This window comes from Mauremys mutica, chromosome 17 (genome assembly GCF_020497125.1).
Source record: "Mauremys mutica isolate MM-2020 ecotype Southern chromosome 17, ASM2049712v1, whole genome shotgun sequence".
NCBI classification, from domain to species: Eukaryota; Metazoa; Chordata; order Testudines; family Geoemydidae; genus Mauremys; species Mauremys mutica.
The window spans coordinates 15,962,667-15,975,155 of NC_059088.1; the positions used below are offsets into that span (position 1 = coordinate 15,962,667).

The 12,489-nt window shown below is 49.1% G+C and overlaps 1 protein-coding gene across 1 annotated transcript in view; it reads left to right on the forward strand.

The window, feature by feature from the left end:
- Positions 1-323: 323 nt before the first annotated feature.
- Positions 324-12,489, forward strand: part of LOC123351475 (IgGFc-binding protein-like) — a 39,774-nt gene continuing 27,608 nt past the window's right edge. Inside the window, exons 1-5 of the mRNA XM_044990861.1 lie at positions 324-490; positions 6,580-6,650; positions 9,175-10,398; positions 10,691-11,031; positions 11,811-12,384. Of these exons, the coding sequence (XP_044846796.1) occupies positions 324-490; positions 6,580-6,650; positions 9,175-10,398; positions 10,691-11,031; positions 11,811-12,384 (2,377 nt within the window). The remainder of the gene's footprint in view (positions 491-6,579; positions 6,651-9,174; positions 10,399-10,690; positions 11,032-11,810; positions 12,385-12,489) is intronic.

Genomic DNA, 12,489 nt, shown 5'->3' on the forward strand with positions numbered 1-12,489 from the left:
GAGATACCTATGAGGTTGATGTGGGAAGGCCTATAAAGCTAGCAGGAAGGAAGTAGGAGAGGAGGAACAGGAAAGTGAGGAGTGAGGGCCTGAACTCCCAGCTAGCTGAAAGAACAAGCTGTTCCCCAAGGGGCTACCTGACTGATACTGAACTGTATATAGCTGCATATAGGTGGTGGTGGGAAAAGACAGGGAAATAAAAGGGCACTGGTGTTTGAAAGAGTGGTCTCCAGCTAATTAGTACCGCGAGCAACGAAGCACATGTCGACACGTGGGGGCTTGTCCGGGATCTGAAGCCAACGAGCACGGTTGGTGGCCTGGCGATGGAGGAGACCCTGAAATGGCTTGTAGAGCAGCAGAAACAGACCCAGCAAGCCCTGCAGACTTTCCAGCAGGCACACCAAGCAGAAAGACAGGCCGCTTTGGTCTGGCAGGCCAAGCAACAGAAAAGCCTGCAGGACTTCATCCGGGAGCAAAGCAATGTCCACGGGTAGCTCCTGCAACGGCTGGTGAGTCCTGGGACAGGGGAGGGCGCCCGGCCGCTGGGCTGGGGACTTTGTAAAATGAGCCCGGCGGATGATCCGGACGCCTTCCTAGGAACTTTCAAGAGGGTAGCCGTGGGGGCCGGATGGGACAGGGCAACCTGGGCCCTCCAACTAGCCCCTTATTTGACTGGTGAGGCGCAAGCGGCCTATATGGCTTTGGGGGAGGAAGCTGCCCAGAACTATGAGGCCATGAGAGCAGCCATTTTGGAGCGGGTAGGCTTATCGGCAGAAAGGTACAGGCAGAAGCTCCGGTCGGCCCTATGGATGTCTGCTGTGCAACCATGGGCATTCACCCAGAGGTTAAGGGACTGGGCCACATGCTGGATGAGGCCTGACACGCGTACCCTGGAGGAGATAATGGGCTCCCGGATACTGGAGCAGTTTTTGCAAAACCTCCTGGGGATGGTGCACACCTGGGTGAGAAGACACCAGCCAGGCACCATCGAAGAGGCAGTATAACCGAGGAGTCTATAGAGGCTGACTCGGCTGAGGGACCCCGGGGGGGAGAACAGCAACGGAAAGACAGAGAACTGGGGCGGAAGCTTGGAGATTCTTTCTCTGGGAGAGGCAAGGAGAAGAAAGGGGAGCCCCGAGGCGCACCCGAGAGGCCCGCCTGCCTAACGTGCTGGCGTTGTGGGAAGCCAGGGCACATTAAGTAAGACTGCCCGGACATGGAATGTGGCTGGGCGGATTTTTGTGCTTGGACAGAACGGGTGGGACGGAAGTGGGGGTTGGGGGTGTCCACTCTGCCCGTGAAGGTGGGGTGGAGACCCCAAACAGTGTGGTCGACACCACCTCCAACTGCACGCTGGTGCGAAAGGCACTGGTCAAACCACATTGGCTCATTCCGGGGGCAAGGCTGGCCCTCAGATGCATACATGGGGACAGGAAGACTTGCCCGGTTGCCAAGGTACCCCTAGAAGCAAAGGGTTGCTTCAGATGGAAGTGGGTAGGGGTCCTGGAGAAACTACCATGTCCAGTAGTGTTAGGCCGGGACTGGGCCCCACTACCGGGCATGAAACAATGGGGTACCGTGAGAAGGGGGGTGGATCCCCGGAGAATGAGAACCCCAGGGCAGGAGGATGGGCCTAGTCCTGGGAACCGAGAAAAAACTCCTAGACTGCAAAGCCCAGAGCGGTGAGACCCACAGGAAGCATATATGGGGGAGCTAGTCAGTCTGGACCCCACCGGAGAAGGAAGGGGCGCGGGGGAAAAACCCCTGATCCCGCTCTCTGCAGAGGAAGCCCCAGATGTACTGGGATGAATGGGGGAAACTGAGGCACAGAAGGTCCCGCCCTGAGGTGGGAGGAACGCCAAGCCCCTGTCAGTGGGGCAGGAAGGCCCCGAGCCGCAAGGAAAGCCGGGGGAAACTGAGTAGCGGGAGGTCCCGCTAGAAGCCGAAATAACCCCCGAACTCCAGCCAGGCACACAGGTGGAGCTGGGGATAGGGGGCCTGCCGCACTGCGATTGGTGTGACGACCTGCGAGCAGAGGCAGAGATGGGGGGCCTACCCCTCCGTGATATGTGCTCCTTCTGTGGGAGCGGGATGAAGAGACCGTCCGAGGTAATGGCTGGGGAGAGCCCCACCCACAGTACCCTCCCTTGGGGGAGTGGTGGAAGAGCCAAGGGGCCAAGAGGCCGAAGGCGGCCCGGGGTTGCCGTTCTTAAGGGGTGTGTGTGTGTAACAGGGTGCTGGCCAAAAGGCAGTGACTCAGCCCCTGTTAGCGCAGAGCCTGCTAGCACAGCTCCCAGTAAGGGGAAGAGATTAGAGCTGACGGGCTGTGGCTGATTAAAGCCCTGAAGGAGAGACACCTGTGAGCGTGATGAGGGAAGGCCTATAAAGCTAGCAGGAAGGAAGTAGGAGGGGAGGAAAGTGAGGAGTGAGGGCCTGAACTCCCAGCTAGCTGGAAGAACAAGCTGTTCCCCAAGGGGCTACCTGACTGATACTGGACTGTATATAGCTGCATATAGGTGGTGGTGGGAAAAGACAGGGAAATAAAAGGGCACTGGTGTTTGAACGAGTGGTCTCCAGCTAATTAGTACCACGAGCGATGAAGCGCACGTCTACAGACAGGTTACAAACCCTAGTTAATAGTTCCACAACTTCACCTTTGAGTTCTTTCAGAACTCTTGAGTGAATGTCATCTGGTCCCGGTGACTTGTCAACGTTAAGTTTATCAATTAATTCCAAAACCTCCTCTAGTGACACTTCAATCTGTGACAGTCCCTCAGATTTGTCACCTACAAAAGCTGGTTTAGGTTTGAGAATCTCCCTAACATCCTCAGCCGTGAAGACTGAAGCAAAGAATTCATTTAGTTTCTCCACAATGACTTCATCGTCTTTAAGCGCTCCTTTTGTATCTCGATTGTCCAGGGGCCCCACTGGTTGTTTAGCAGGCTTCCTGCTTCTGATGTTCTTAAATATCATTTTGTTATTACCTTTGGAGTTTTTGGCTAGCCGTTCTTCAAACTCCTTTTTGGCTTTTCTTATTACATTTTTACACTTAATTTGGCAGTCTTTATGCTCCTTTCTATTTACCTCACTAGGATTTGACTTCCACTTTTTAAAAGAAGTATTTTTATCTCTCACTGCTTCTTTTACATGGTTGTTAAGCCACAGTGGCTCTTTTTTACTTCTTTTACTGTGTTTCTTAATTTGGGGTATACACTGAAGTTGGGCCTCTATTATGGTGTCTTTAAAAAGTGTCCATGCAGCTTGCAGGGATTTCACTTTAGTCAGTGTACCTTTTAATTTCTGTTTAACTAACCCCCTCATTTTTGCATAGTTCCCCTTTTTGAAATTAAATGCCACAGTGTTGTGCTGTTGAGATATTTTTCCCACCACAGGAATGTTAAATGTTGTTATATTATGGTCACTTTTTCCAAGCGGTCCTGTTATAGTTACCTCTTGGACCAGCTCCTGCACTCCACTCAGGACTAAATCTAGAGTTGCCTCTCCCCTTGTGGGTTCCCGTACCAGCTGCTCCAAGAAGCAGTCATTTAAAGTATCGAGAAATTTTATCTCTGCATTTCGTCCTGAGGTGACATGTTCCCAGTCAATATGGGGATAATTGAAATCCCCCATTATTATTAAGTTCTTATTTTTGATAGCCTCTCTAATTTCCCTTAGCATTTCATTATCACTATCCTGGTCAGGTGGTTGAGATCCCTAATGTTATATTTTTATTAGAGCATGGAATTACTATCCATAGAGATTCTATGGAACATGTGGATTCACTTAAGATTTTTACTTCATTTGATTCTACATTTTCTTTCACATATAGTGCCACTCCCCCCCTGCACGATCTGTTCTGTCCTTCCAATATATTTTGTACCCTGGAATGATTGTGTCCCATTGATTGTCCTCAGTCCACCAGGTTTCTGTGATGCCTATAATATCAATATTCTCCTTTATCACAAGGCACTCTAGTTCACCCATCTTATTATTTAGACTTCTAGCATTTGTGTACAAGCACTTTAAAAACTTGTCCCTGTTTATTTGTCTGCCCTTTTCTGATGTGTCCTATTCTTTATGTGAAAGTTTCTCGTTTGATCTGGCCCTTACATTATCCTCTTCCATCCTCTGCTCCTGACTATAACCTAGAGAATCTCTATCAATAGACTCTCCTCTAAGAGAAGTCTCTGTTCGAGCCATGTGCTCCTCTGCAGCAGTCGGATTTCTCCCATCTCCAGTTTAAAAACTGCTCTACAATCTTTTTAATGTTAAGTGCCAGCAGTCTGGTTCCACTTTGGTTTAGGTGGAGGCCATCTCTCCTCTATAGGCTCCCCCCATCCCAAAAGTTTCCCCAGTTCCTAATGAATCTAAACCCTTCCTCTCTACACCGTCTCATCCACGCATTGAGACTCTGAAGCTCTGCCTGCTTACCTGGCCCTGCGCGTGGAACTGGGAGCATTTCTGAGAATGCCACCATAGAGGTCCTGGATTTCAGTCTCTTCCCTAGCAGCCTAAATTTGGCCTCCAGGACGTCTCTCCTGCCCTTCCCTATGTCATTGGTACCTACATGTACCACGACCACCGGCTCCTCCCCAGCACTACACATAAGTCTATCTAGATGCCTCGAGAGATCCACAACCTTCGCACCAGGCAGGCAAGTCACCATACGATTCTCTCGGTCATCACAAACCCAGCTATCTATATTTCTAATGATCGAATCTCCCATTATTAACACCTGCCTTTTCTTAGTGATTGGCATTCCCTCCCCCGGAGAGATAACCTCAGTGTCAGAGGATACCCCAACACCATCTGGAAGGAGGGTCCCAACTACGGGAAGGTTTCCCTCTGCTCCCATTGACTGCTCTGCCTCCCTGGGCCTTTCATCCTCCTCAACAGCGCAGGGGCTGCCTGAGCGGAGGTGGGACAATTCTACAGTGTCCCGGAAAGCCTCATCAACATACCTCTCTGCTCCCTTAGCTCCTCCAGTTCCGCCACCCTGGCCTCCAAAGCCCGTACGCGGTCTCTGAAGGCCAGGAGCTCCTTGCACCGAATGCACACATACACCCCTCGCCCACAGGGCAGGTAATCAGACATGCTGCACTCAGCGCAATAAACTGGATAGCCCCCACTCTGCTGCTGGGCTTCTGCCTGCATTGTCTCCTGCACTACCTAGTTAATGAAAGGGTTTTGTTTAAATCAAGAAGTTTTGAATGTAGTTTAGTTTACAGGTTTTAAAGAATAGCAAATGAACCTTGCCCCCTTCCCACTTTCCTTCCAAACTCCCTTGCGAAACTCTCTGTTAGTAGCCCCGTGTCGCTTGCACACTGCTTTATAAAGCCCTGTCGTTCGTGAGAGCCCTGCCCACTGACTAAGGCTCAGCCAGTTAACAGAGGCTTCTAGCTTTCAAACCTTACTTTGAAGCTCACAGCTTCCAACTGCCAGCCACAGCACACGGTCCTTCAAACAACCAACCAAACAGACAGACAAACACAAGCTCAGCAAGTAACCCCCAAACACAAACACACACTACAGACAGCCACTTACCCCAAGGGGGCTTTATTTGCTCCTTCTTCACCTGGAGAACTCTCTTGCAAAACTCCATTAGCAGCCCCTGGTCACAAAGTCACCTAGAGAAAAGCACTGTGGCAGGGCAACGACTTACCAGCATGGTGCCTCCTGCTGGTTGTCCAGGGAATTAGCTCTTTTCCAGCTCTGGAGCACCCTCTGCTGGCTGATGCCTCACCTGCCGTTGGCCCCCGAGTCCCTCCCAGACCCCCATGCCCTTTACATCAGGGTTTCTGCCCACTACAGTACCCCCTCACTCTGGGTCTCCCCTCCCAGGGGAGCCCCCAACCCCTATCCCCACCTTGTCTCAATGGCTATTGCCAGTCTCCATTTAGCCCCTGCTCACTGGGGCAGATGGCAGTCTGTTAATGACTCATCACCGGCAAGCGGGGTTGGACCAGCTGCCTCTGCCTATCTCTGGGCTGCCCCTTTAGCCCTTTTACCAAGGCTTACAGCCTGGGGGTTTTCCTGGCTGGAGCTCCCCAGGTCCCTCTGCCCTTCTCCAGCACTGCTCCACCTTAGGTACCCTTCTCAGCTCCCAGGCAGCCAGGTCCTTCTCTCTCAGACAGCTAGAGAGAGACTCTCCTAGTCTCTGGCCCTCAGTCCTCTTACAGAGCCAGCCATGGCCTGACTGGGGCATGGCCCCACCTGTGGCTGCTCCCCTCAATCAGCCTAGCTTCTCCCCCGCCGCAGTCCTTTCCCAGGGCTGTTTTAAGCCCTTCAGGGGAGGAGCCGGGTGATCACGCCGTTACAAGCACCCATAGGGACGCCACTCAAAGAAGAAAAGAACGTTATTCACCCCGTGCAGTAACTGAAGTTCTTCGAGATGTGTGTCCTTTTGGGTGCTTCATTACCTGCCCTCCTCCCCGCTGCTTCATAGTTCAAATGTGGTTGCTGCGGTACAGAAGGAACTGAGAACAGCACAGTATTATATAGACACCACTCACAGCACAAGATAGGGAGGAGCACATGTGCAGCCCAACGGGCACTGCTACTGAACATCTCTGATCCCAGGTGCAGGAGGTGCTACCACAGTGGAGCACCCATAGGGATACACATCTGGAAGAATCTCAGTTACTGCACAGGTAAGTAAGTTTCGCATCTGTGGTATCCCCTATACCCACCCCCTACAACTTGAGTCTGATCAACTCAGCATAGGTTTGCCAAATAAAGGAACCTGAGTAATGAAATCCAGAATCAAACTCAGTGCTTTGTATCCCAGAGAACTGGATGAAGTGTTCTCCCAGAACTGGACAAGGTGTTCTGGATAAGCCAAGTAGAAAAGGTCTTGGAGGGAATCCCAACAATGAGATTTTTTAAAAACGAAGATATAGAGTGTGCTTTGGACTGTCTTTTCAATTTTGAACCCCTCACCCTCCGTGTGTGTGAGAGAGACACTGACAATGCTGCTGGTTCTCACAGATGTACAATGACATACGGGGTTTTGACCCTGCTGCAGAACCTCTTGCTAAAGACCCCGACTGAAAGCAAAGTGCTCAGATCTGTATAAAGTGCCGCCAGACTGTACTGAGCTCACAGATTCTCCCTGACCCCTCAAAATGCCCATTACCAAACGCTGTACCGCTCCACTAGCCCCACCTCTGCCACCCCACATCCCGTTTCGACAATTTCACAACAAAAAATCTCTTTCTTTCATTTCAAAGTGACTTTTTGTTTTGACCTGTACATTTACTTATTCTAAAACTATGTGAAAAAAAAGATCAAAATTGGAACGAAATGTTTTGAAATTATCAATTCAAAATGTTTCAGTTGATTCGAACTGAGAAAACATTCAGAGTTTAGGTTTGCAAAAATTTTCAGCATTCCACATTTCATTCCCATTTGGAATGGGAAAAAATGTAGAAATATTGAAAATTCTCAGTGGGAAAATCATTTCCTATCCAGTCCTCCTCATCAAAGTGCTTTACAAAGCAGGTCATTATCATGATTCCCATTTTACAGTTGTGGAAATTAAGGCACAGAAAGGGGAAGTGCTTTGCCTACAGTCACCCGGCAAGCCAAGGTCAGACCTGTGAACAGAAACCATGTCTTATGAATCCCAGTGCCCCGTTTTAGCCACAATACTACACTGCCCCTAAGCACCAGGCAAAGCTGCACAGGTGTCTTCAGACGGTTAAATAGTCAAGCTGGCTTAAGGTTTTTTAAATTAAAAGGATTCTTATTAAAAATGGCCTTTTTAAAATAACTTTGCAGAACTGATGGGTTTCCCCACCTTGAAATTTTTTGTTTATTTAAAAATGTAAATAGAAACAATAAACAAAAATGTTGCCTGTTGGTTTTTCTATTTTTTATTTCTGTTTTGATTTTTTTTCATCTTCCTTTTTAGCCTTCTTGTGCTCAGTCATGTCTATGTTTGGTCTTCTTCTTCCTCTTCTTATCTATGGTAATTCATTGCTTTTTTATTTGGTTTTCTTCTTTGATTGAAATTCTTAATACTTTTTGTTCTTCTTTCTCAATCTTCTTCATGTTTGGATTTTTTCATGCTCATTCTTCTTCCGTCTTCTTTATTCTCAATCTTTTTCTTCAAGTTTGGATTTCTTCCCGTTTCTTCTTCATACTGTTCCATCTTCTTCATGTTCAATCTTCTTCTGGTGTGTTCTTTTCTTCAATATTATTTAAGTCTGGATTTCTTCATGCTCATTCTTCTTCTGTCTTTGTGTTCAGCATTCTTCTTCAAATTGAGATTTCTTCATGCTCATTCTTGTTCTGTCTTCATGCTCAGTTTTCTTCACTTTGGGATTTCTTTGTGCTCATGTAACCCACACACCTCCTGGGTGTGGTGTTCTGTCCCATCTAGTGGCACCGAGACCCCTTAGAGAGAGATATACAATGAGTGCTCTACAGCCTTAGCTAACAGCCAGTTGGCTTTTAGCTCATGCTTTAGAGGCTCAAGCACTAACCTCTAGAGGTCCCCAGTTTGACCCCCACCCACCAACATCTGTCAGCATTACACTCACTTTTCATCTTGTTCTAGCTTCTTCTTGCTCAATCTTTTCTCTCATTAATGCTCAGTCATTCTTCTCCATCAGCTTTGAGTTTCTTCATGTTTGGTTCTCATCTTCTTGGTTTTCTGGTCTTCCTCACATTTGGTCTTCCTTGTGTTTGTTGGCACTTCTTTGTAGTCTTTTTCTTTGTGTTCATATTCAGTGGTTCTTGTTTTTCAAATTCAGGCATCTCTGCAATGGTTGATTTGCTTTCTTCATGTTTTTCACATTTAACCTTCTTCTTATTTTTCTTCTACTTTAATTAGGTCCTTGTATTAGCTCTTTTTCATGATAGGTCTTCTTTTGCATGTTCTTCCTTTTCCAGGAGGAGAGTGATAGTCTAATGGTTAAAGTAGAAACGTCTGGGAATCAGGACTTGTCATTTCTATTTTTAAATCTGAAAGGAAAGTGGGATTTAGGGTTGAACTAAGAGGGCCTAGGAGTCAGGACTCCAGCGTTCTATTCCCACCGTGGGAGGGTCACTAGTATCTCTTGTTTAGTGCAGTGAATCTGGAAGTTGGGACACTTGGGTTCTTTTCCCAGCTGTGATTTGGTGTGGAGTTTCTGATCCTCTTTCCTCTAACCCACAATCTGTTACTTTCAGGTCTTTGCAGAGCAAGTTTCCGTGGGAAAGAATTCATTACGGTCTTCATGCAAAACCATGTCGAAAGTGTCGAAGCAGATTGCAAGCTCTTCATCACTGGTTACCATGCCTCCACTACGGTTACTGTGACGGTGAACAAGGGTACGTTCCAGAGAGTGACGCCTGTTGGAGAAGGACAGACGGTGACCGTGCAGATCCCAGCCTCGGTAGAGATGTTTGGGAGCAAAATATTTGATAGCACCATCCTGATTCAGGCTGACAAAGACATCTCTGTCCTGTCTGTTAACTCAAAGCCCAATTCCATCGATACCACTGTAGTGTACCCCACTGAAAAGTTGGGTACTGTATATTACGTTGTAACTCCCCCTGGCAAATATGGAGGCACCTACAAAGAGTTTGCTGTCATAGCAGGGCAGGCTCCCACTACAGTTGATATTTACTTGAAAGGGGCTGTACTGTTCAAAGGGTGGATCTATGCTGCTGGGCGTAAACTCACTGTTACCCTCGCTCCCTACCAAGCCTTGCAACTGCAAAGCTCTGTGGATTTATCTGGCACTAAAATCAAGTCTCGGGAACATGTGGCCGTCTTGACTGGGCACAGCTGTGCTGAACAAAACACTGTTTGTGATTACGCTGTCGAGCAGCTCCTGCCCGTCTCCAGCTGGGGCAGCACATACATCGTCCCTCCTCTGTCTTTCCAGGACAAGTATGACATTGCGTACATCGTCGCCTCCCAAAACACACGCATTGACTATCAGTCAGGGCCCACACGAGTTTCCCGCAACATATTGGCTGGGCAGGTTGTTCAATATAAAGTCCGAGTCTCTCACCCATTTTACATCTCTGCTGGTGCCGGCATCCAGGTTCTTCTCTTCTTCACTGGTGCTAATAATGGGAAATCCACGTATGACCCGTTCCTCATCAACATCCCACCCGTCACAAACTACTGCCACTCCTACCACATTGACGGTGTGAAGGATTTTGAGAACCGTGTGCTGATCGTAGTCAAGAGCTCAGAGTCCAGCAGGATCACCTCTGATCAGAGAGCCATAGGAAATGTCCAGTGGAGGCAGATCCCCGGCACGGAGTATTCTTGGGGAGAGTACAGCTTCGGAACAAAGATTAGTGCCCTTTCCGTACAGCACCCGACCTCTCCCTTCGGTCTGCTGAGCTTTGGAGGGGGGGAGCACAGTGGATATGGCTCAGCTGGCCTTTGTGCACCCAGTAAGTAATTTTTGTGTTTCTATAATTCCCAGGCAGTAAGTAATTTTTGTGTGTGTTTAATATCCAGGCAACCCCCCCCACGCAAAAAAAAACTGCACAGGATGAGAAATTACAACAAATATACACAAAGAGGCTATACACAGCTTGAGATCCAGCTTTGCCTCCTTTGTTACATCCTCATCCTGCACAGAGATACCTAGTGGTTGAGAAATGCAATGAAAACAAACAAATCACCCTGCCAGTACATGGCATAAGTGAGTTCTTGTATAACTGGCCGGTTGAATCTTTCTAGGTAACCCGGCCCTGTCCTGCAGCACTGTTCAATGCAGGAAGAAAGAGTCGTGTCAGATTGTAGATGGCCGCCCGGAGTGTGTGGCTGAGTCAGAATCCACCTGCTGGGCTCAGGGAGACCCACATTATCACACCTTCGATGGGCGGAATTTCGACTTCATGGGCACCTGCACCTACACCATCGCCAAGACCTGTGGCTCAGACTCAACTCTCCCGTCATTCAGTGTCAAGGCCAAGAACGACAACAGGGGCAACACGCGTGTTTCCTATGTTGGTTATGTGACGGTTGAAGTCTATAATGTCACTGTCTCAGTGGTCAGATCTGAGACTGGGTTTGTGAGGGTAAGAGCGCAATGTGAATAAATACTGATACTTTGTTTTCTGCTTATGTTTTAAGGGTAGATTTGGTGATGCTAACATAAAATCGCATTTGCTAGAGGCAGCTGCTGGAAAGTTTTACTACAGAGATTCACACTTCTACTTCAGAACTGAACAACGACTCGCTGCTATTCCAGCCTCCCTTCCCCTTCATCTCTACTTCCCCTTCCCCCACTTCCCCTTCATCTGTGCCAATGCCCCTCAGTCCTGACCCTCAGCCCGCTGCTAATCCAGCTCTGGGCTCTCCTCACACAAAGCGCTGCCAGTGCCTCTCAGTCTCAACTCACAGTCCCCCAGCAACTCCAGCCCTGGGCTCCCCATATACACACAGATCTGCTGGTGACCATCAATCCAGCCCCACAGTCTCCCCACCCCCACCCCACTATCCCAGCCCTAGGCTACCCCCACAGCCGCACATACATACAGCTCTACTATCCCAACCCTGGGATCCCCTCCCTCATGTAACTCTCTACCTCTGTCTTCAGCAGAGCATGACAAGCTACATGGTGGCTTTATATAGAAAAATCTGTGTGACTTGGGTATGTAACCACATTGCAATTAATGGGAGTTGCGTGGCTAAATCCCCTAGCTAAGCTTGCAAATCTCAACCTATTATTATTTATTATTTGTACTGCTGTGGCACATAGCAGCCTCAGTGCAGGGCCAGAAAGTACTTCACTGTGCCAGATTCCTTTGGGTAATGCACCCAAAACAATGTCTGTTTCTTGTGGTTCCCTTCCCAGGTGAACGCCCAGCGCTCCCGCCTTCCCATCTCCCTGCTCGAGGGGAAGCTGAAGGTGTATCAGAGTGGAGGTTCTGTGGTCATTGAGACTGACTTCTCCCTGAGGGTCTCCTATGACTGGAACAGCTACCTGGTGGTGAAGATCTCCAGCAGCTTCTCGGAGAGCATGTGCGGCCTGTGTGGCAACTACAATGGGGAACCTGGGGATGACTTTGCCACCCCCACAGGGGCGCTGGCTGCCAGCCCCGTGGAGTTTGGGAAGAGCTGGAAGGTGGAGGATGGGGACAGGTTCTGCTGGGACGACTGCCATGGGGAGTGCAAGAGCTGCTCTCCAGAGCTGGTTGGCAGGTACAAAGCTGAGCCCTTCTGCGGCTGGATCACCAAAGAAGCAAGTGGCCCCTTCAGCCAGTGCCACTCCGTGATCGACCCCAAAATCTACCTGGACAACTGTGTCTATGACTTGTGCATGAACGACGGCCTCAAGGAGATGCTGTGCCGGGTGCTGACGAACTACGCTGATGCCTGCCGGAGAGAGGGGGCGGCCATCTCCGACTGGAGGACACCCACAGGATGCTGTGAGTATACCCAGGGTGACAAAGAGATGCTGGCTCATGACCTTAAGGCAGGAGGTTTTAGTAGCAGAGTTTGAAGCCAATGGCAAAATGGGAACAGGTCCCCCA